Source organism: Centruroides vittatus, unplaced genomic scaffold (genome assembly GCF_030686945.1).
Source record: "Centruroides vittatus isolate TY-2023 unplaced genomic scaffold, ASM3068694v2 scaffold_861, whole genome shotgun sequence".
In the NCBI taxonomy this organism is placed as follows: domain Eukaryota; kingdom Metazoa; phylum Arthropoda; class Arachnida; order Scorpiones; family Buthidae; genus Centruroides; species Centruroides vittatus.
In genome coordinates this window covers 542,059-568,389 of record NW_027122718.1, presented here as the reverse complement: position 1 = coordinate 568,389, position 26,331 = coordinate 542,059, and the positions used below count along the sequence as shown (strand labels likewise).

Below are 26,331 nucleotides of genomic sequence, written 5' to 3'. Positions count from 1 at the left end.
TCGGTCGTGGGTTCGCACCTCGCTCGGCGGTTTTCTCCACGTCTGTAACGCCTAAATAGGGGCCAGTTTCCCTTAAAAAGACCTTCTGGAAGGCATCCCCCCTAGGCAGATCAACCAAGTGTTGCATTGCCATAACTTAAAAAACAACAACAAAGCCCCATTAAAATGAGCCTTCTTACTGTTTGCAGGGTGGAAAGTGTATAAAAACAATATTTAATACTAGAAACTGATTTTTTTTGTTTTTATTAACAAATGGGATTTACATTTTTTTATCATCTTAATATCACATTTAACAAAAAAAAATGATAAACTTTTTATTTTAATTTAAAAACAGATAAAGATTTTAAAATTCAACATACATTTATTATAACTGATTGCATTATATCACTTTCTTTTTATAATTTAATTCTGATAATATATGTAATTCTGTTTGGCACTGTACAAATAATTGAGATAAATCATGATATAGAGGATGATTGGTTCCATGGGTGATCTTTAATATTTCTTCTGTCTAAAAATAAAATAATTAACTTTATAAAATTGTAATTTATATCAGTAAATACACAATTAATTTAAATAAGCTGATTATTTTCTAAAATACAAAACAAAAAGCTTAAATTTATTTATTTATTTCACCTGCTTCAGCAGGTGAAATAAATAAATAAATAAATAAATAAAAAATAAAAAATAAAAAATATATTGTTTCTGATCAGTAAGACTAATTGTCTGCATCCATAATTTTCCAGTATAATAAAGTCCTGTTAATTGATAAATGTACTTAGTATACAAAGATAAATTTAAGCTATAATAAAGGACACAAAGGCATAATAATCAAAAAGCTTAAAATTTGCTCATTAATCATCCCTTCAAATTTTGAAATTATGGTAATTCTAAAGATATGAAATGTTTTAACATTTAATACTGTTAAATTACCGGTATGTTTAATTATACTTACTTAGTTACTTACAAATTCAATAAGTAACTTTAATAATACTAATTTAATTTGTAAGAACAGAAAAAGAAATATAACAGAAAAAAAAATCACACCTTCCTCACACTTTCCAGCAATAACTGTTTAATAAATGTTTTCTGCCACATTCAGGGTCTTTGTGGGGTTAAGTATATACCAAGGTTTGATTTAATGTATGCTTAACCTGATGTAATCCCCAAATGTGGCCAAAAAATGTTTATTAAACAGCTACTGCTGGAAAGTGTGATTTTTCTGTGTTATATGTTTTATAGGGATATTTTAAATTATGTTTAATTACATATTTTGAAAATTTCAAAATAATGTAATTTACTATATATAAATAACTCGTACAGTTCAGATATTAGTGAGAAAAGACAATGTTTATCGGCTGTCTTCTAATACTTTATACTCTTCGAAGACTGCGTTAATTTACACTACAGACTCTTGTACACCTTTTAAACACAGCCGTTTATTGCTATCATTCAAACGTTTTCGGTTATTTTTAATAACCTTTCTCAAGAACCGTTACATTCGAATGCGGTCGTAAATTTAACGTAAACGTTCTTGAGAAAGATTATTAAAAATAACCGAAAACGTTTGAATGATAGCAATAAACGGCTGTGTTTAAAACGTGTACAAGAGTCTGTACTGTCTTCTAATAACTAACTGTAACTACGACATATTACTCGGTTGCAAGGTTTTTTTGTTGCGTGATAAGTTTTAATAAAAATGTAAAATTTGACTCAATAAAAGTTTAATTTTTATGTTTTTATTAAAACTTTTACTTGAATTTCAAGGTTTTTTTGTTGAGTGATGTGACAATGATTACCAACAAAACAACAATCTTTAACAACAGTATGAATGAGATTAAATCTGCATTCAGTGGAATATTTATGGAGTAATTCATTACAAACTGCCAAATAAAAATGAAACCATATCAGCATCTATTTTCGGTCAAGAAATGGTCACAAGCAAAAATGAAAAAAACTAGAAGCTACTGAAAAGTTGGTGTGGCTACAATTTTATGTCAAGAGATGACAATTCAAAATGTGCACACAGTGTATCAGACCGATCAGATGTGCATGATAAAAAGTTAATTAATGTAAGTTTTGTTCTTCAAAATCTTTTAAAAACTACATTACTTATCATATGACCCAATACATCAAAAGTATAATTTAATTTTTCATTATTAATTAAAAGTTAAATTATAATTTGTTTAAGAGACAGCTTCTTTACATATCTCCAGAGATAAATTCATTTAAATCTATTCTTATTTATTATTATACTGAAACAATTTTATCCAAATAAAATAAGCATGAACTGTAGTATAAATTTTATAATTCACTAAACAAAGTAAGTAACATTATGTGAAATAGTTTTTTGTTTTAACTATATTTGATTATTTTGGGAAATTAATGAGTAAATTTAAGATAAAAAGTAATACAGGTAACCCTTGATATATGCAGTTAGTTGGTTCTGCAAATATACTGCATATGTATCAAACTGCACATGTCAAAGTTAACAATCAGTGGGAAGTAAGTTAATTTGTGAATTAGCTGATTAACAAATCATCTAAAATCATAATTTTTACATTTATACTTGCTTGGGTGAGGTAAAAACATGGGAAATAAAGAAACATTTATTGAAGAATTATTAATTAATTATACTTTACACTCTTCTATGACTGCGTTAATTTACAACACAAACTCTTAGACACCTTTTTACACACAGCCGTTTTTTGCTACAATTCAAATGTTTTCGGTTATTTTTAATAACCTTTTTCAAGAACCGTTACAGTCGAATGCAGTCGTAATTTGAACAAACGTCGCCAGTCGTAATGGAACTGTTTTAAAATGCTTCTATTCGCGATCTCCTAACGGGAGATTTACAAACCATAAACTTATAAAAAATAAAAATAAACTTATATCGTTAATACGCATGCCAGCTTTTCACTCGTAATATGTATCACAATAACTTAACGAATTCACCTGCCTATCCGTTAATATACCTAATATACTTGTATATTACACACGTTTCTTGTAAAGCGCTGCTGTACTGCTGCTAGTTCACAATTGTATTAGGTATATTAATGGGCAAGGAAATTCATGTACAGCAGCGCTTTACAAGAAACGTGTGTAATATACAAGTATATTAGGTATATTAACGAATAGGCAGGTGAATTTGTTAAGTTATTGTGATACATATCATGAGTGAAAAGCTGGCATGCGTATTAATGATATAAAAAATAAAAATAAACTTATAAGTTTATGGTTTGTAAATCTCCCGTTAGGAGATCGCGGATAGAAGCATTTTAAAAAAGTTCCATTACAATTGGCGACGTTTGTTCAAATTACGACTGCATTCGACTGTAACGGTTCTTGAAAAAGGTTATTAAAAATAACCGAAAACGTTTGAATTGTAGCAAAAAACGGCTGTGTGTAAAAAGGTGTCTAAGAGTTATTGTGTAAAAAGTGTGTAAAAAGGTGTTATTAATTAATTAAAGATTTTAGATGAAGTGCAGGATAGTTGCATACGAACATGAAAACGAACCATAGAAAATAATATTAAAGATTGATTATAGAGTTTAGACTAACCACTAAAAGTGGCAAAAAAAAAAAAAAAAAAAAAAAAAAAAAAAAAAAAAAAAAAAAAAACAAATACATAATGCGTGATATTTTACTTGAATTTTAAAATTTTCTTACTTTACCTTCACAGTTGTTATTTTCTTTTTTCATAGAGTTTCATGTAAAAACTGAAGAATTAAAATAAAATATTTGAAGAAATTATGATGAATGTGAAAATACAAATTAAACTGTCTGAATAAGAGCACTGCACTAAGAAAACTAAAGTTCACTTTTTCCTACTAAAAACAAGCAGGAGTCAGGACCTGCAAGAGGGTATTTTTCCCTGGGTCTGGAGAAAATTCAGAGACCCATAGTTGTTTCTATCCCTATAAATTAATGTTATTTTTACTAACAAAAAAATAAAATCTTAAAATTGTTATTTATTAATAAAGAAACACTATTCATTTTATTTGTTCAAAAAACAAAAAGGGAGAAACCCTTGTAGTGAAGAGAAAGGGCCAGTTCAGTCTTGCCAGCTATGAGCTCTGTCAAGCTAGCAATGTGAACTTCATGTAGAACATAATTGAAACTAGTACTGATAAAAACTGCATATATCAAATTTTACCTGTACTGTTGTAACATTTGAAAATGAGAATCATTACAATTTCAGATAATGATAAAATTTCCATTACTTTTCTTTATATTATAGAAATGAGCTACAATTATCACTTTTTATATCAGTTGAAATTGTTTAAATTATTAAAAAGTTAAATCAAAACAACACATTAACACATTATATTTGCATTAAGAAATATTGTTATATTGTTAATACCTTTTTAAGAGTCTTATTAGCATCTTTTATCTTTTCTAAATATAACTGTATTTTCCCAATTCTAAACAGCTGTATTCCTAGACAAGGATGACAATCGCTGTAATAATACCTTTAAAAATAGTAATGTTTTTAAAGTTATAAATAAATTATTAATATAAAATATTGACTAAATATTAATGAATATATAATAAAAAAAATACACCACTGTAATTTTATGTGGCTAATCCATAGTGACATATAACCCGTAATAGTTTATATCGCATACAAAATTACATAGAATGGAAATAAAATCTTTGCATAACCTGACTCAATGTATACTCTGTCTCCAGAGCAGATGCTGAAAGCATAACAATTACTGGTATGTAATATAGAAGATACCATCTCAAACATTAAAATGCTGTTTTTTATTACACATTATTGTAAATGTAACCATAAAATCAGCAACATGAAAACACAAAATACTGAGTTAATCTCCTGGATTTTGTGTGTGCATGTATATTATAATCAAAAGATATTCAAAAAATTAAACTGACATGAAAAAGTTTTATTTAAATTATAAAAAAGTATTAAAAATAACTGACAACTAAAAATTCTTGTATTCTAACAAATGACTAAAGCATACACAATACTAAATACTACAGTCCAGAGATGGCAAATCTATGGTACACAACATCACAAGATTTCATTTATTATTTCTGTATAATATTCAGAATAATTATTATTAATCATTAACACTTTGATGTAAATATACATGATATATATGGTAGGCTCTACAGAGTAAGCATGTATATATAGGTCCTTCAAATTTGTCTTATTATAGTGATTGCATATATTTATGGGCAAATGTAAAACTTTACAATCAACTAGTAACACTATTGACAGATCTAGAATACTTTTTCCATGTTTTGGGTGTACTATAGATTACCACCTACGGAATTTCAGGACTTTGATTATATATTTGAACTCAGGAGACCGAGACGAGTTCAACGGTACCCTATTTTTGGACCGGAGACGAAAAATAAAAAAGTTATCACTACTTTTTTAATGCTCTCGTGAAGACAGCACCATAGTTGCTAGTACTGCCATCTTGCGGTAAAGTCTGCAAACCATGACGTCGGACTACGGTCATCTCCAGTAGGGTTAAACATGCGATACGAGAGCGGAGAGAGCGACGCAACTTCCGATCATCGCGCAATCGCCATTTCGGTCACTGTTACTTATGGCAGCGAACGTGGCAGCCGTTCCCACTGTTCGTGTTCCCGACTGACCTCTCGGAGGGGAGCCGCCGGCAGGCCGCCATGTGCTAAATGTCACTAGTTATTGATTCACGGTAGTTCTTGAACAAAGTAAAAAAAGGGGGGGAACGTCTACTAAAGGCAATTTTAATGGCAAGTGACACGACTCCCGATTGCAATAGCAAGGCCGACTTAGCAGAGAGAGCGACGTGGCTCCCTATCATCGTGCGATCGCTGGAAAAAAGTATGATAACTTTTTTATTTTTCGTCTCCGGTCCAAAAGTAGGGTATCGTTGAACTCGTCTCGGTCTCCTGAGTTCAGATATATACCCAAAGATCCGAAATTCCATAGGTGGTAATCTACAGTATCCCCCATGTTTTTTTTCTTTTCTTTTTTTGCTAGTTTTGCAAGATTTAGCATAGAATTTTCTAGCTTAAAGACAAACATAGCATCTAGTAGTCATTCATACTTGTTGTCTCCTTCTGAATTGCTGGAGTTATTCAACACAATTGAGTCAAAAGAAGAAAATACTGCCTAATTATTTAAAATACTGTGTGCGAATTAAGAGGATATATCAATTTTTTTCATAACTCTTATATTTTTCAAAACTAACTAACCCTCTTAGACTAAAAACAATCTGCATAATAAACTGATAATTTTTCAAACATTTTTCTAAAAATTACATCACAAGTCAAGTTCACAAACAATCACATCAACATGTACAGTCAAACCTCAAGTTACAAAGAAAACATTGAATGCCATATTTGCTCTGGTTTCCATACAATAAGTTGGTTTCCAAACAAGCTACTCGGCAAGAAGGTGAACTCCCTATATGTCCTGTGTTAAAAAAAAAGTCAACATCCCAACCAATCGACGACGGGCCTACTGTTTCAGAAGTTAGTGGCACAGAGATCATCTTGTGTCTCTTAATGAATCATTGGTGACTTTGCTATTTAAATTACATTTCAAAGTACATGAGAGAAAGCTATTACAGTCAAACTGTTTTTATGTCACTTTTTATGTGCGATTTTTATTTGAGCAATTTTTTAATGCAAATTTTTAATTTGTGCGGTTTTTTTTGTGCGATTTTTTATTTGTGCGGTATAGTTGGCGACTAGTCTCGTGCGATTCGTCATGTCTCACGTTGACTTATTATAGCTAAATAAACTTATTGTAGCATAAATGAACTTATTATAGTAATATTATTGCATGAATATGCGAAAAATGAAATAATTTACTTTTTAAGTCAACAAAACACCACCTGGACAAAAATATGTAAAACAGACGATAGACCAGACGATGCAGTCAAGTGCTGACATCTGTTGTCAATAAATTCTATTTCGTACGGTTTTGAGTTATTTTCTATGTGAGACTTTTTTTATGCAGTCCCTGTTGACCGCATAAAAAAAATATTTTTTTAATTGTGTTGCGAAAACTATTATTTACAGCCATTCGTGAAGTTTCGTGAGATTTTTTTAATGCGTTTTTTTTTAATGCGGTCCCTATCCCCCGCATAAAAACAGGTTTGACTGTATTTTCATTTTTCTGTATGCACAACAGTTGAATTTAAATTAAATTAATTAATAAAAACTGCATTAATTGACATTCACATAATACAAATGGCATTCAAGAATTCATGTTTAAATATGCTTAAGTTAAATTAAATGACAAAAATTTATCGATCTAATATTATATATTATAATATTAATATTTATTAATACTAGGTAGCCAGTTAATTAAACTAAAACTAATAATTAAAACTAGCCCTTACATCAAAACAAACTAAAATTAAAAATAAAATAAAATTTCAATTAAATCAATTGAAACAATATTTCAAAAAGCATTGATAAAGTACTTGGTCTTGATAAATTTGGTTATATGTCATCTTGGCAGTCAGAGTCGAGTCTCTACTTAAAGCATATCTTTGTAAAGTGTTAGTTTTGGTTATCTGTGAGGGAACATTTGCTTTTAATACTATATAAATAGAATAAATATAAGCATAGATACATATGAAGTAATATTATATGTAATATAATATTGTCTTTATAGGTATATTATGCATGAAATACAGCTAACAAGGTAAAAATCAGGTTTCTTTTGGAGGTCGAGAACAGATTAATCCATTTTACATTGTTTCTTATATGAAACTTTGTTTTGGTTTGAGAATGAATCGGTTTCCAAACAACTTTTAGGAATGAATTAAGTTTGTATTAACAGAGGTTTGACTATCTGAATCAGTACTGCCCCAAATAAAATAATATAATGTAAACAGTATGAATAAAAGTAACACTTATAGTATATTTATAGTAATTTACATACAGCGAAACATAGTTTATGTTCAATTAGTTTCGACTAAAAAAATTTTTTTTAGATATTTTACCAGTTCTTTTAAATATATAGTACAAGTAAAGGATATCACTATCAGTCCATTAAATTAAAGGTTTACTATTTTCCAACTTTCTGTTTTTTAATTAATTTTAAAATGTTGAAAAAATTACGATAAAAAATACATTATCTAAGCTAATTTAGACTATTATTGGGTTGTTCGGAAAGTAATTTCGTTTTTTTCATAGAAAAATAAACACAATATTCTTATAATAAATAAATATTTTATTGAATTATATATTGATCATTTTGATCAAATACCTGTTGTCATTGTTTCTGGTAGTAGCATGATTTCATATTCATAAAAATTTTGATCGTTGTTTACAAAAAACTGATCCGAGTGATTTTTGACATTGTCATTTCGAGTAAATGTCTTACAGTTAAAAAAATTTGTATAGACCGGAACGAGTAATAATCCGAGCGTGCCCGATCCGGCGAATACGGTTGGTGCGATAACACATCCCATCTAAGCTATAACAGTTTCTGACCGAGTTACCAAACTTGTGTGAAATTTGGCATTATCGTGGTAAAACGCTACACTTTGTTTGTCGATCAAGTCTGGCCTTTTCTGTTTGATGATATTACTCAATTTGTTTACTCGATGGCGGTACACTTTCGAATCGATTGTTAAATTGTCTGGTAAAAGCTCAAAAACAAATTTCTTTAAAATCCAACCATAGAGAGCATCTCTCGTTAATAACGTGTGGAACCCATATATCGAGCTTCGAAACGAAACCAATTCGTTTTAAGTAATAATAAACGGTTCAATTTAACAGATTTAATCCTTAGTGACTTCACATGTTGTTATACGGCAGATCGCTTCGATCGGCACCTTTATTCTGTTTTCATTGGCTTCAAATGGACATCTAGAATGTGGGGTATCTTCAATATTAAAATTGCCAGAATGCAATTTTGTAAACCGGTTTTGGCACCGTCTTTCTTTCAACGCATCTTCTCCAAACATGTACCACAATTTTTTTCTTGTTTGAACAGCATTTTGATGTTTTAGTTATAAAAAAGCAAAATATGCCGAAAATGATGCTTTCGATTTTCCATATTTCATGGGTCTCCGAAAAAAAACAATTGTACAGAATCAAACAAAAGTTTTTACAAATAAGCCTTAAAATGTCAGCTGTCAAAGTATATAATGAAAATGTGGTTCAAAATAAAATTGGCCGGTAAAAATACATCTAATTCCTCTAGTAATAAAAAAACGAAATTACTTTCCGAACAACCCAATAGTTTTCAAAACAAAACAATTAATTAATACATTTAATGATAGCACATTGAAATGAATTTGTGAATTTACATTTCATTTTAACTGAATAAAAATGTAACTTCTAAATTTTTGGGCTTATATATCACAATAAAATTTTTTTTTTCGATAAGTTTTAGGTGTTCAGTAAATTAAATACATTAATATTCCAAATTAATTAATACAACTTTGTATTTATTCCAAATATAACACTACATACCTATATGCATCTAAAGTTTTAAGTCCAATTTCTAAAGCCTCTTCCCAGTCTTGTAAATCAATGTAAGCATCAAATATAATATCTTGAATTTTTACTAATAGAACATTTATTGGATGCATGACAGTTTCTTGTTCTTTAAGCAATGGAAGACTTAATTTTAAAATTTCCCTCGGATTAGCTGATAAAATGATAGTGTAATTATTTAATCAATCAAAAACTTGAATAAATAACTTATATGAAATAAATTATTAAAGAAGACTTAACATATATAATTACAATAATTTCAAGACAGATTAATAATATAATAATGTAAAGATTTATCAATGACATATACATATACATAATGCACAAATTTTAAAAATTATGATCAATATCGCAATCAAATAAACTCACTTTTTTCACAACTAAATTTTAAGTTATTATTTATAAAATATACTCTAAAAATTATGGAAGTTAAATAATGAGAATTATTATTTTTTACTAGTTGCACCCAGCAAAATAATTGTTGTAAAAAGTTGTGTTAAGTTACAAATAAACTACTAATGCTATGTACCAAGAAATTTTGTTTTATATAAATAAATTATATGTAAATTAATTTAACAAATTGAAAACAGATTTTACATTAGTGTATTCTGTATAGATAAATAGATTTGATTAATTCTAACAAAGTCTAATATTAACACATGTCCATATATCCCCTCAACGTGACTTTCATTTCTCTGAAAAGATTTGAATAACCACATATAGTAGCAATTTTCAACTGGGAGTATGTGTACCCCAGGAGTATGCACTTTGTGATTTAGGGGTACACGAAAAAAAAAATTAATAATGACAGATTTACTATAAGAATATTCAGATTCTACATTGATGCCTTTGATGATGTCATGGCACTTGATGATTAGTTTTAACTAAAAATATAATTATATTTTTATTATATTTATCTGTGTCCTTTCTGCAACACTTTTCGATTTAAAAATAAACTTTTTTACATATAATTTTAGTGCTGTATAATTGATGAAGGCATCACTTTTCAATATACATACAAAATAAAACTTATGAAAAATAGATTGCCAAGGGGTATGCAAATCAAAAAAGGTTGTTAACTGCTTATGTATAGAATTATGATAAGTCTGGGTTTTGGCCAGAGTGTCCTGGAATTATGACAATATCTGGGATTGTGTCCAAAAATGAAAATAATCCGAGATTTTTTACATGGGAAAAGAACAAAGAAAAAATAAATTATTTATAATTTCAATGATACTTTTATTACTCAATGTTTGTCACGATTCAATATAAGTAATCAAAGTTCTCCCAGCAGTTCTAAATTATTTTAATTAATTAATTAAATTATAATTATTAATGTTAATACGAGATGGCGCCTAACGCTTACCTCTAGAGTCAAATTGGTACGTAATTCATTTAGTAATTAGCCTTAAAAAAAGAAATCTAGCCCGATAGAGTTTCGGCATTTGGTTGGTGTCTAATCAAAGTAACAATTTTTATTAAAAATAGAATTTTATAATACTTAAAAGTAGGTTTGTTAAAATGATTTTTAAGCAGTTTAATGCAGGTTTTGAAAAGTTTAGTATATTTTCTATATAGAAGATTTAAAAGTTGAGTTTTATGGGTACTTCATTAACCCAGTTATATTTATAATTGAATATAATAAAATGAATGATATAAATAATGAATAATCACTACGCTTATATAATTTATTCATTACATAAATCTAAACAAATCATCAATACATGAAATTCATACATTACATTTTGAAAATTCTGAAACAAGTCTCTCAAAAGGGATAAATTATTTCAAAATTTTATCAAAAATCTCAAAATGAAAAAAAAATGAAAACAAAGTTTAATTACCATATTTTTGCTTTATAAGACAGACTGTTGTATTGGACAGATCACATTTTTTAAGAAATTTTTTTGGGAAAAAAATATCACAGTATAAGATGCATTCTGATTTTCAGGTAAATTTTAAATACAAAAAGTACAACTTATAAGGAAAAAAAATTAATAAGTAAGATGCGTTGCAAAAGTTTAGGCCCACTCCTTTCAGTTAAGCAAACACAACACAAACACATCTGAAGAAACCAACACATACATGTATTTGTGAAGGTAGCAGATACATGTAAAAATAATATGACATCATTAAACTAGCATATTAGATGACTGTAAATGCATAAACAGGCAAAGTGAGATAATCCATGTGTTGCAAAAGTTTAGTTCCACCATTTAAAATTACATATTATTGTTCCGGAGACCCTTCTTTTTGCACCCCAATGTGAAAAACACGATGAGGCATGCTGTCTAAAAGTCGCTGGAGCACATCTTGACCTCCTGTACAGAGGTGATGGCTGTCTGCAGTTCTGCAACAGTTGAAAACTGACGTTCATTGGCATATACCTTCCTAGCGAGGATTCCCCAGAGGTTCTACATGGGGTTAAGGTCAGGGAAATTAGCAGGCCACTCCATTACATGCACACCTTTGTCTAAGAACCACTCCCATGTAGTGTGTGCTACATGGGTTAGTGAGTTGTCCTGTTGGAATGTCCAGAATGGTCCTCCAACCCTCTCTCCAAATGTCATGAGGTGCACATCCAACAGTTCCTGGTAGTCTCTGGCCTTCATATGCCTACTCAGAAATGCAATGTTTTTCCATATGCCAAATGGGAGGAGGATCAGTAATGGTCTTCCCAGACAAGTATTGATCCTCCTCTCATTTGGTGTATGGAAAAAATCTTGTCCTCTCTGATGTCACGCTAGTAGTAGCACTAGCTATCAGGACCATCTAAATTAAATTTTTTTTTGTCGCTGAATACTACTCATCTCCATTCTGTATTCCAATTTGAATGTTGTTCTCTAGCCCATTTTACCTGTGCTAACTTATGGTCTGATGTTAATCTGGGCTGACCTTTCTTTTTCTTGTACAGCAGTTATCCGTTGAGCCTTACAGCTCTTGATAGGATTGACATAAATGTTAACCATTGAATTGCGTGCCAACTGTCTGAGTGATGATCCAATTGTTTTACGATGTTTACGACCCGTTGGAGATGATGTTCACTGACTGCTCATGGACGTCCTGAACAGGGTTTTTGATTGTAATCCTCTTGGTTATGTACATAATTGTTCACCACATTCTGTGACCGATTAATTTGTTTTGCTATGGCCCTGTTGAACAGCCCTTGCTGCTTTAATGCATTGATCTTGCTTCTCTCATAGGCAGATAACACCTTGCCATGGCCCATGTTTCCATAAACATTATATCAAGCAAATGATACAACTCAGTGTTGCAGCAATATGAGAATTTCACTCTTAACACATATGAAATAGTTTGCAATGTTTAACTTGCAGGTTCATACTGTTATTTCTCCTGGGGATGTGATGAACTAAACTTTTGCAACACATGGATTATCTCACTTTGTCTGTTTATGCATTTACAGTCATCTAATATGCTAGTTTAATGATATCATATTATTTTTACATGTTTCTGCTACCTAGACAAATAAATGTATGTGTTGGTTTCTTTAGATGTGTTTGTGTTATGTTTGCTTAACCCTTTCCCTGCTGGCGATCTACAGAACATTTTTGAGTGGAATTCGTCATGCGGCGCATTTTTTGCATAATTTTTAAATCGCGATATTTCACTTCAAAATCGCGCTATGTTTAATCTGTTTTTTGTGTCTGATTGAAAACATATTACTGTTTACAATTGTTTAATTTATAGTTTAATACAAATTTTAAATAATATTAAAATTTGATGTTTACAAACAAAAGAAAAAAAATTAATTTACAGAGAATCGCTGAACTTTGTGCATCCGTTAGGTAGACACATCTGTCTTCTTTAAAATAAAACAAACCCCATCTCTCTAGCTAGTGTGGGGGAGAAGTTATTGCCATTATTTACACCATGTCTCTAATTACTTCTCAGGGAGAGGAGTCTATTGTTATTGTAAAGTGACATGTTCAAGTTTATCATCAAATATTTCTGCTTAAAATAGTGAATATTTGACACTTTTTATATATTTTTTCAATGCTTTATACTAGGGGTTCACAAAGTGGGCGATACCGCCCCCTGTGGGCGGTGAGTAAATCTAGGGGGTGCTGGAGGCAGGGTACTGAACGGTGACCAAAGGTAAAAGTTGGAGTATCTGATGGGTTAGGGGCGTTGGGTATAACTTTATGGAACAAAGGGGGCGGTGGATCGAAAAAGTTTGAGAACCAATGCTTTATACCAGGCATGTCAAACTCATACGATATTACGGGCCACATGATCTATTTTGTATAAGTCGAGGGCCGCACGTTTTCAATGTTCAAAAAATTAATAAAATACGATTTTTAGAATGATTATATTATGTATTTATTAAACTCAATATATTGTATATTATATGTACATAGACATTTTATATTTCATATTATTTTTTAAACTTAAAAATATTTTATATTTTTTATAAAAAACAAAAGTTATAATAAGAAATAAACAAAATCACAGTTTAATATTACTTTTTAGAAGATATTTGACAACGTTTTTCACAAAGCGAGTCATCAAAATTTGATTGAATATATTCAGCCGATGCAATTTTTAAAATTGATGATAAATGTTGATCGGTCCTCGACCTTTCATTTTTTATTAAAGAAAATAGTTGCTCGCATAAATAAGTGCTTCCGAACACAGCCAGTATACGGGTAACGAACGATAACATTTTAGGAAACCGATCTACAGATAAATATGTATAAAAATCTGGAATTCCAACTTGCATATATTTTTGCTTCAGCAAATTATCACATTGAATTTTAAGTTAATTAATTCCATTTGTAAGTTTTCATCAACGGTTTCAATATTGATAGATAGAGGTGAAGTAAAAAGACGAAATTGTAATTCACAGCTTTTAAAATTAGAAAATCTTTCATCGAATTCTGTATATTTTAATTTAGGTGATTTAAGCAATAGATATTGGCAGCTTTCAAAGTTTTCTTTTCCTATTTGTTTTTGCCAAAGTAATCATTTTTGTTTGAAAGCATTAATATTATCAAATAGCATTGTCACAACATGATTTTTGCCTCGAAGCTTAAGATTAAGTCGATTAAGATGACTCGTAATATCAACCGAGAAAGCCAGGATCTTTATCCTTTGTCCATCTTTTAATTCAGCGCATTCATAATTTTTTGTTTCCAAGAAAATTATGATTTTGTCCAGCAATTTGAAGAATTGTTTTAGCACTTTATGACTTGAAAGCCAACGAACTTCCGTATAATATGGTAGATCGGTGTATTCACATTCCAGAAATGAAGCAAATCACAAAAATTACGACGTTTACAAAGTAGATTCACACAAACAGTCAAACTTCCGAAAGTCGCTATTCCTGAGCAGATCCGTCGAAAAGACACCTTGCGACGTATACTTCGAATACAGTCACTTGTCACGGCAACAGTAGACGAAACACCTTACGACAGAGCACACAAACGTCCGCCTTGATGTTCCAGCAAACACTTGACTTTCGCGCCAAAACCTTTTCTTTTATACGGATTGTAGCAATCGCTGATGGACAAATCGGCACGTAGCAGTTTTCCACGATGTTCGCCGGCCAATCATCGTTCGTAGATTCAAAGCCGCGGCCGTTATCCAACCGTCTTTCCTAGCGTCGACCAATTTGAATTGGTTGGACGAAATACGGAACGGACAAACACAAAAAGGGCGGGAATCGTACAGTTCAAAAAAGTTCAAACTTTCCAACTTCAAACGTCAAAGCTTGATGTTTAAAAATTTTTTTAAAGTCTCGGCGGGCCGCAACCCAGATGTTGGTGGGCCGCATGTTTGACATGCCTGCTTTATACAATAATACACTAAAAGAAGCAATTAGTTAATTTTTTCCTGCAATTACGCAATATCTGGAAGTAATGAGTTTCCTGGTAAATTTTTCAGCTAGATGCTTTTGATAAGAAATCTTCCTGTCTAAGTAAAGTCAAATAACATGAAAACTAGTAGAATTACGGCTCTAAAATGAAGAATATAGCTATTTTTTAACGTTTGTTTACATTCTGACTTTAATCATGTGGACTGGATCTTCGCGGGAATATCCTGACCAGATGGGTTTAAAAGAAACTCTCATTCGTTGAAGTTGATTCAGTTATAATATAAATTACCAATGAGAGCGTAATAGGCGTAGAAACAAAAATTTTAAAGCCAATTAAACAGCAAGAAGATCTTCCATAGACTTACTATAGGGAGGTCGAGTTTCTCGGCAATATTTATTGCTAGAAAGTTTTAAAAAACATATTTATTCGCTTAAATATTGTCGAATTAGCTAATTTAATGTCTAAGTACATTAAATTAGTTAATTAGAGCTAAAAAACGGTTTAAAAAGCGAATTTATTGCGATTGTTTACATTTTACTTGGAAGGTTGGAGGCGGGGATTTTGTGGCAATTTTTTCTTTTCACAAGTCTGTGATTAGTTAAAGTAATGTCAACAAAGACAGAAGATATCCAATAAAATTGTAGAAGAAGTATCCCATTGATTGTTTTCAGTCAACTGTGTAGTTAACTGCAAAGATTTGCTGTAGAATGATAGGGAGTCCTTTTTACCAAAATATTTATGGCCCAGGGGTGGTAACAAAACACTTATTGGCTTAAATAAAGTCAATCAACCTACAGAAGAGCAAATCAAAGCTAAGATCATGGAAAACTCAAATATAACGCAAATTAATCGAATTTTTTGATTAATTATGCCTAAAGGCAAATCTCGCATCACCAATTAATGGCAAGTCACGTGACATACGCCTAAGGGCATATATCTGCATGGAAAGGGTAAATGGAGTGGACCTAAACTTTTGCAACGCACCTTATATATTTTGGAAATGGATCATGATTTATTATAAAATTTTTACAAGACCCTCAATAAATTTTGTTCTATTTCTTATGAAAAAACTTTTGTATCCTTGAAGTAAATTTATTAAATATTGAAAAATTGAATATTTTAAATTTAAATTTATTAAATTTTCTATTAATATACATTATAAACTTATCATAATTTATAAAAAATTACTTAGATACTACTTTTAAAATACTTGAAATAATTATATTAACATTTATTTATTTTATATATTTACCATTATCTTTCTTCATTTTTTTCAAAATGTCTAAAGTTAAAAGTGATTTTTCTACAATATCTTTGCAGTGAAAATTGCCATTGCTTAAAGGATATTTTAATGTTTCTTTATTCTAGAAAATAAATGAATATATATATAATATATAATACAAGTATTATTATTATATTAATATATGTTTAATTAAATATAAAATTAAATTATGCATCTTTTAAAATAATAAATTTAATATTGTGTTTACACTCTATTAGAGAAAATATTTCAAAAACTAAGTTCATTGTTTAGATTTTAAAGTAATAAATTAATAAATTTATTAATTCTGAATTATTATTATCTCATTAAATAGAATATGAATTTTAACTAGAAGATGAATAAAATTTTCAATATTTTGATCAAATCTTTCATAAAGGTTCAAATGATACATGGTCTGTAAATAAAGTAATGAGACTTTTTCTGTAAATATCTGTATTCATAATTAATTTACAGATCAACCCTGTCTCCTTCAAAATAGTCTCCTTTGGAAGTGACACAGCATCTGAGACATTGCTTCCACTGTTCATAGCAGTGCTGGAATGCAGAAAGCGGAATGGCCTTCAACTGGTTGGTTACAGCCTGTTTTATGTTTTCTGTTGTGCCAAAATGAAGCCCTTTGAGGTGTTGTTTCAGTCTGGGGAAAAGAAAGTAGTTGCACAGGCTCACGTCAGGAGAATAAGGGGGCTGAGGGACAACAAGAATATTTTTCCATATCAAAAACTCCATAATCGAAAGCGCCGTGTGACAAGGTGCATTATTATGATGCAGCATCCAGGTCTCTTTGATATTTGGCCTCACGCAAGCAACAGATTTTCATAGCCTTTCAAGAACATCACAGTAAAACTTTGTGCATCAAGGGCAGTTTGTCCTTGAGGCATGAATTCTTTATGGACAATTCCATTGCTGACAAAGAAGCACATGAGCATGAGTTTGATCTTCGACTTGCTCATTTTAGCTTTTTTCGGCCATGTGGAGGTTGCTGAGTGCCATTCCTCACTTTGGCATTTTGTTTCTGGATTGTACTGAAAGATCCATGTTTCATCACCTGTAATGATGTGAAGAGCGTTGTTCATAACTACATTGGCTCACTTTCAGAATGCACAACAAAATATTACTTTGCAAAATGTGCACTCACAGTGCACTAGTTAATGTGACAAGGTTTTCACTTAAACTGAAGCTATATGGCATGTTGTCCTTACATCACTGGCAAGAAGAACCTCACAGTGTTGCCAGATCATTCACTATGAAACCAGTCTCATTACTTCATTTACAGACCTCGTATAATATTTATATTAAAATAGATATTTCCTATTTTACAAATATAAATAGTTTCCTATATTTTCTACAAATTCTTTTCACCCTGTGGGTACTAAAAGGGCTGTTTTCTTTTTAGCAAGCCTATATAGGTTCAGTCAGGCCCACAATGAAATGACTAGGGGACAAGAGACAGACAGGACTTGACATATTCAGATGGATCACCCCCTGAAAAATTTTTGGGGTGTTTTGACCTGTTCAGATTTGATCCCAGAGCAGTAGGCTGTCACCCTAACAGCTCAGCCATCTGGCCAACATAAAGTACATTTATTACAAATGTTAAAACAGCCATACTTTAAAACTTGCAAGTTAAACTATAAATCTACATAATAAAGCAATGATAGCCAATGTTTGGTTACTTAAATATAAATACAAATACAAGAACCAAGTGTTAATTTTAAATTTTTAAAAAAGTAAACAAATAATAATGTTAATTATCTGAAAAATTTGTTTTAGAGGTAGACATGTTATTGATTCTCTTTGCTGAACATAATTTTATAACCTGTCTACCATATGATAAAAATTAAATTCTTCAATATGAATATAATTTTAAGAAATTTGATAATGCTTTTTTGATAAATTAATATGGCACAACAATTTGAAACTTTTGTAACTGTTCATAACTTTCTAACCTCAAAATTGTTCTAAATTAATTTTTCTTAATTATTTATTACTTGATTAAAATTTTTATATTTTAAAAATTGTATTTTATTTATAAACTTAATTTAATCTACATGATTATGAAATATAACATATTTCTTAACATAGTTGACAATTCTATTAATTCTATATTTGTAAACAGTCACTCTTCCATTAATAACAGTCCTGTTCCTACAACTAGGTCATTAAGCAAATTAATCAATAAACAAAGAGCTTAATGGTTTTAGTTATTCTTGATAAAGAAATGGTCTAAAGCAGTGTTTCTCAAACTGTTTGGTCCTGACCCCCCTTTTGCACTTAAAAATTTCAAAGGACCCCCAGAAGAATGGGTATGTGTAGAAAAACATCCTGGAGGGGGTTAATTTAAATTCAGAAAAAGTTAATTTATTTTGTTTAATTAATCTATCCCACGTTGAAATTTTTCTCTGTTGCGTGTCACATTGAATTTTCGTCAATGTTAAGCCTAACAAAATTTTTTTAAAATAATAATCGTGGCTATTGTATTGTTAAAAATTATTTCTTTATTTTGCACAAACAAAATAAATATATTGAAAAATATAAAAACAAAAAAATTATATTTTGAAAGTTAAAAGTCTCAAAAAGTCTTTTCTCAAAAACGTTCCAATTCAGCATGACACACAGTCTTCAGAAAAACAAGCAAAATTTACCACTCACGATGGAAAAAAAGGCCTCGTTCAAATACTGGTGCGTCCTTAAGTACTCTCTCATGGTCGTGCCAGTGCTGCTAGCTAAAACATACATACCAACAAAAATAATATCGGAGTAGCCCAAGACATAGCCAAATATTGTGCGGCGGAAATTTGAGTTTGCCAACTGAAACACTTTCAGTTGATCGTATTCGGATAATCAACGCTCTACTGTATTTCTAACTTGACTTGCCTACAGACATAGCACTGCTAGCAAACACCGTTCCAAATGACAACATTGTTCCATCATAGTTTAGGCAGAGAGTGGAAGCTCAGGGAATTCACCAATAGCGCACAAATTTTTGAATGTTATATTTAGGCTCTCATTAAAATATTTATATTATTTTTATTATTTACATGTGCAATTTATTTAAGTAAAAATTATTTTATATATTTTTATTTCTACTATTTCTAAACATGAATCCATAGAAAATTTATAAAATATTTGAAAAAAAATTGATCTGGCATTAATTTTTCTGCGACCCCCCAAATATTTTTCACAACCCCTACTTTGAGAATCACTGGTCTAAAAGAGATTCCAAATTTATAAATTTGCTTTAATTTGCATTTCTTACATATTACAGAATGTAGAAATTCAATCAGCAAAAATTATTAAAATATTGTACCAAAAAAATTAAAGTTCATTCATTTAAAGAATGTCATTCAGAGTAATATTATAGTCATCAAATCCTTCAAAGGGTAATGGTTCTAGGTGATCAGTGTCATCATAAGGTTATCCGAAGCAGTAGAAAGCCTGAGTTAGAGAGATTACTGCAAAGAAGTGGAAATATTTGTAGGAGTCCTGGATGTAGCTTTTGAGGAGATCTCATTAGCATGTTCTGCTTTGTAAGTTTTCTTTTTTCTTGATAAATTTTGACAAAATCATAAACATTCATTCATTTGCTGTTCCACTTTTGCAAACTGTTCAACATTTGGATCTATATCCTTCTAGTTCTAATATAGCTACATTTAATTTTGAGAACACACCAGCTAACTCCTTTACACTGAACTTCTTTTGTACTTCTATTCTTTCCTCCTCCTTTTTTCCAACTGCTGTTATGCTACCAACTCTGTTGTCCTTCCTTCATTTATTAGTCTTCCAACATCTTGTACTAAGGGGTGCACAATAAAATACAAATTTATACAGGAAATATGTAGTCTAAAAGATTGCAAATACTTCTAATATTAATACTGACCAACTACAGAAAACAAGACTATGACTACAAAAAGAGATTCCCAAGATTCAGACTGAGAAAAGAGGTTTCCTGCACTGGAGAGATGGTCATAAATCCAATCAGCTGTTAAGCTGATAGGTCATTAAGGGAAAAGTGGCTGTATATTATTTGTAGTATATAAATCGATATACAGTAGACCCTCCTATAGCATGGAACTTATCTACCGTGTTATAGGGGGGGTCTACTGTACTAATATTTTATCAACTTTATAAGAAAGATAAATGATATAATGATAGTTGAACAATATCACAGACAAGCACCTTTAAACAGACCATATAGTAATAATAATAATAATAATTTGTTGATTTTGTCGAAACCGTGTTGTGTTTGATTAGTGTGTACAGGCACGATGCCCAGTAATTTTACTGATCCATAGGGCAATGCAGGCTGGAGCACAAGCTCCTGGTAGGGACACCCATGCCAGTAAGGTCTATGGAGAGAAATGAAGCTAAGAGTGACCACACCCACATTCTGTGGAGATATTTATTATGGTAATAACCAGATCAAAGTGTGATACCGACTCGGACGTCGCCCGGGTTAACAAGGTCCGCGTTCGTGGGTTAGGCAGAGGCTCACATTCGAAAAATAGGCCACAGTCTCCCTTGGTTGACCGGTGGCGAAAGCAGCACCGGCCCAAGCATGGCTACTGCAATGCCCTCAACAGATGTGAGGAACCAACCCAGCCTTGGTGTTTCTGTGGCAATGCATCCACAGACCACAAAGGCTGGAAAACCATGCCAACGGATGAAATGGACAATAGAAATGAACGAGTTTATCATCCGTACTTACTACACCATCACAAAACTTGAAACAAACATGACAGCATACAGACAACAACTACACCATAGATTCACACAACAGTATCCTCATCTCACTGTGGCCGAACAAAGAGTTGTTGATCAAAAAAAAACAATTATACACAACAACCTTATTCCACAAACAACACTTGAACTTATCAAACAAAGGTTGCTGATCAAATACATCAACAGACAGAAACATCTAACATTAATGAAGATCATGTAACCTGTCAGGATAATCCAGCAACAAGCATTGATAAACAACACACATACAACAATTACCACTAATGATACTACAGACACTTTCTCATCCATCACTGATAACATAGACATAGATTTAGTTAATATGCTCTTACTTATATTTCAGGAAACACTCACTAAATATGCAGGCACAGATCCCACACAACGACCACGAATACCAAAAATCAACACGTCAAAGGAAGTAGGAAAAACACTAAATTATGTAAACACTCACTTACTACCACACTACATTCATTCAGTTTCTACACTCTCAGACATTCATACATTAGTTTATGCTGGGGCAGTCACAGTAGTGACACACCATGGACTGAAAATACAATCACAGACAGATACACACAAAACACAATTCTATCACAAGCCTGCCTGGCAGAGAAGAATAGAAATACAAATAAATGACATTAGACAGCAATTAGGCAGGCTGACACAATACACTAAAAACAACATAACACCCAAATTAAAGAAACAACTCAAAAACATTTTCAAGAAAATCAAAACACACACAAAACACGAACATCACAACACACACATTACAGAATACATCGATACACTAAAACAAAACCTTGCAGCCAAAGCATGTAGACTCAAACGATACAAAACATGTTCACTACGAAAACAACAAAATAAATTATTTACAAACAATGAAAAACTCTTCTACAGACAAATCAGTACCAAAACAAACACAGATACACAGCACAGTGGCACACCAACTTGCACTTGGTCCTGTACATTTATTTCAGCACAGGCATAGTTGGTATGTTATGCAAGTTTTTGTTCTCCTCCTCGATCCAGCCTGCATCAGCATTGTGCATAACAGCACTAAACCAAGAGAAGAACAAAAACTTGCATAACATACCAACTATGCCCTGTGCTGAAATAAACATACACGACATCCACTACGCTGTTAACAGAACACAAAACTGGAAGACACCTGGTGTAGACAACATTCACAATTTCTGGTACAAAAAATTTACATCAAATTTACATCATTACAGGAACTAGCTAAACATCTAACACACATCAACATTTAATCCACAAGACATGCCAAAATTTCTTACTCGGCATCACCTACATGAAACCTAAAAACAACAATACCACAGACCCCACACAATACAGACCAATTACATGTCTTCTAACACTGTAAAAATTATTGACATCCTGTATCGCAAACAAAATATACAAACATATTGAAGAACACAACATTCTTATGGAACAACAAAAAGGTTGCCGATAGAAATCACAGGGGATGCAAAGAACAGTTACTTATAGATTCAGTCATTCTACGGCAAGCACACAAACAACACAGAAACATACACATGGCATATATAGACTATAGAAAAGCATTCAACAGTGTTCCACACAGTTGGCTGCTACATATTCTACACATGTACAAAATACATCCATCGCTCATTGCATTCTTCCAAAACACTATGCAGTACTGGAGAACAACACTACATCTCAGGGTTAGTAACACTTCCATACAAACAAACCAAATTTATTAGGCGAGGAATTTTTCAAGGAGATTCCTTAAGTCCTCTCTGGTTCTGCTTAGCCCTGAATCCATTATCCAACATGCTAAACAACACGCAATATGGTTACAATATCAGACATGAAAAAACAACACAGTTTACACTGTCACATCTCATGTACATGGACGACATAAAACTTTATGCATCCACACAAAAACAACTTCATCAACTCTTACAAATCACACATTCATACAGCAAGGACATACAAATGGTGTTTGGCCTAGACAAGTGCAAAACACATAGAAAAAGGAATCCTGAAGAAAGAAGATTTTGCACTTGGAAATGGAGACGTTATTGAATCCATGGAAGAGGGTGAGTTCTACAAGTATTTAGGATTCCAACAGGCCAAACTAACAGAACATGCACAAATAAAGCAAAGATTAATTAAAGAATACCAAAGTAGGTTAAATGCTATTCTCAGAACAGAGTTAAATGCAAAACACACAGTTAAAGCAATAAACACGTATGTCATCCCAGTACTCACATATTCTTTTGGAGTTATACATTGGACTCACACAGATCTTGAGCAACTCCAAAGGAAAACAAGAACAACACTTACTAAGCATAAACAACATCATCCTAAATCCGCCACAGAAAGATTAACCCTTCCACGTAAAGATGGCGGACGTGGCCTGATTGACATAGTTAACCTTCACTACAAACAAATACAGTCACTGCGAGAGTTTTTCTACATTAAACAAGAAACATCACAATTACATAAAGCAGTAACTCTAGCAGACTCAAATAACACACCATTAAACTTACACTCACATCATATGGACACAACACAACATATAAAAAGCATAGACACCATTAAGCAATTGTGGGCTCGAAAGGCACTCCATGGCAGGCATCCTTACGACCTGGCCCAGGATTTTGTTGACAAAACTGTGTCAAACAGCTGGTTAGCTCGGGGATGCCTCTTTGGGGAGACGGAAGGATTCATGATCGCCATACAGGATCAGGTCATAAATACTAAAAACTACAGAAAACACATACTCAAAGATGCAGCACTCACAAATGACACATGCAGAAAATGTCACATCATGCCAGAAACTATACAACACATCACCTCTGGTTGCAAGCTCTTGGCACAGACAGATTATTTACACAGACATAATCAAGTAGCAAATATAATACACCAAGAGCTTGCAAAGAAACACAAATTAGCAGACATCCACGAACCATACTACAAATACATTCCACAGACAGTATTGGAAAACAACACGCACAAAATGTACTACGACAGAGCCATAATCACAGATAAAACAATTTACCACAACAGACCAGACATCACACTCATTGACAAACACAATAAAATCACATACATTATAGACATATCCATTCCAAACACTAACAATGTATAAAACACATGCACTGATATTAATGATAACAGCTACCTTGTAGAGATCCTTATAAAATTAGCATCTAACAAAGATCCTTATATAACTTATGTACAGAAATGCAAAATGCTTATGTAAATAAACGAGTATTGTTTAATGTTAAGTTTGCAGTTGAGTGAATTTCTTCCACCGACTGTCTCTCAAACCTTCTCGGTTTGAGAGACAGTCGCAAGTCTGAGCATCCACACATGCGACTGTTTGCACAAAATTGATCTTAACAGCCATCGCAATTTCTGTGTCCATTGAGACACAGTGGTGTCAGTCCTGATGTGGCATCAAAGAGTTGCCGACCATGCGGTCACATTGGTCAATCACTGAAAACTTCCCATTGTGCTGTTTGAACAAGATGGAGGAACAGCTAATCTCATGTGTTGAAGAAAGAGCCAAGTCACACCTTTACAACCTGATATACAAATAAACATGCTTTAAATCGAATTATTCTGTAATGAAGAATTCTTTGGAAAAACGCATAGAGTACTGATATTCACAGTTTTATTTTCATAAGTTTATATGATTTATAAAACTTAATAAAGCTTAATGTTAAAATAATGATAAATCACTGTGTTTTTTTTTAGATTCTTCAATATTGTCTGAAAGTTTATTGATAACATTTCATCAAGATGACAATCACTTTCATATATAAAATATTTAATCTAAATCATTTGAGAAGTTCATAGTTCACATAGATTAACTATGTAAACTATGACAAATCCCCAAACATCAAAGAATTAACATTTTACTCTTCATATCTATTTTTAAAATAGAGATGAGTCCAGTCTAAGAACACAGAATAATGCTAAACCTAATGTAAATTGCACATGCTCTAATGCGAAAACTAATGAACAATGTGAATGCTTTGGTAACAAATGATATTATGAAGAAACATGCACTATCATTTTGATAGTGAGATCTGTATTGTCAACAGCAGTGTGAATGCAGCCTTAGTTTCACAAGAGCCAATTTATTCTATACTGAATCTATCTATATATATAATAATCGAGACGAGTTGATAATAATAATAATCAGCACAGAGCCCAAACAGTTAGGAGTTGAAAGTTGAAATTTGGTACGCAGTTAGGGTACATCACGAGAACACACACTAAGAAGGGATTTTTCAAAATTCCTCCCCGCGGGGGAGAGGAACAGGATTAAGGCTTAACAAGGATTAAGGCGTAACAATTCCATTGTTACGTAACACTTCCATTGTTGAGGGAAGTGTTACGTAACAATGGAATTGTTAAGAGAAAGCGACATGCAAGATGCAGACCCAATTCTTGCATTCTGTGAAAACGGGTAAGGTTGACTATAACGTAATAATCTTAATCTTTGCTATCGTTACTTTTGCCCAAGCAATGCCAGGCCTACCTGCTAGTATACAATATTTTCAAATTCCTAAAAGCCTGTGATATATTTTCAGCACTAAATTTAATTTAAAGAAAAAGATGAGATATATTTGAATAGTTTCATTGCTTTTAGAGGTTAAAACCTAAATACAATTTAGGATAAGTTCTTTCTTAATAGTGTAGCCCTGTAATAATATAAATATTCACATCTGGTTGTTATAAATAATGTAATTGGATACCTTCAATAAAGTTATTTAATGAAAAATATCAAATAATTAATGCATTAAAATAACCGAAAATTTCAGTACTTAGAAACTTATATTTATTTCAAGAAAAATATATGCAAGTATATAATAAACTAACCCAATAGTCACCAAAACATCGTGAACAACTGCATGTAAAATAATACTGTTCTTGAAGTTGTTGTTGTTTTGTTTCTTTGGTTTCCATTTGATCAATATAACTAATAAATACCTGTAA

The 26,331-nt window shown here is 31.6% G+C and overlaps 1 protein-coding gene across 1 annotated transcript in view; it reads right to left on the bottom strand.

The window, feature by feature from the left end:
• Nucleotides 1-227: 227 nt before the first annotated feature.
• LOC136990029 (histone-lysine N-methyltransferase SMYD3-like) overlaps nucleotides 228-26,331 on the bottom strand; it is an 85,376-nt gene continuing 59,272 nt past the window's right edge. The window contains exons 8-12 of the mRNA XM_067288360.1: nucleotides 26,215-26,325; nucleotides 16,576-16,687; nucleotides 9,463-9,640; nucleotides 4,367-4,475; nucleotides 228-511 (exon numbers count right to left, since the gene is read on the bottom strand). Of these exons, the coding sequence (XP_067144461.1) occupies nucleotides 380-511; nucleotides 4,367-4,475; nucleotides 9,463-9,640; nucleotides 16,576-16,687; nucleotides 26,215-26,325 (642 nt within the window). The 3' untranslated portion in view covers nucleotides 228-379. The remainder of the gene's footprint in view (nucleotides 512-4,366; nucleotides 4,476-9,462; nucleotides 9,641-16,575; nucleotides 16,688-26,214; nucleotides 26,326-26,331) is intronic.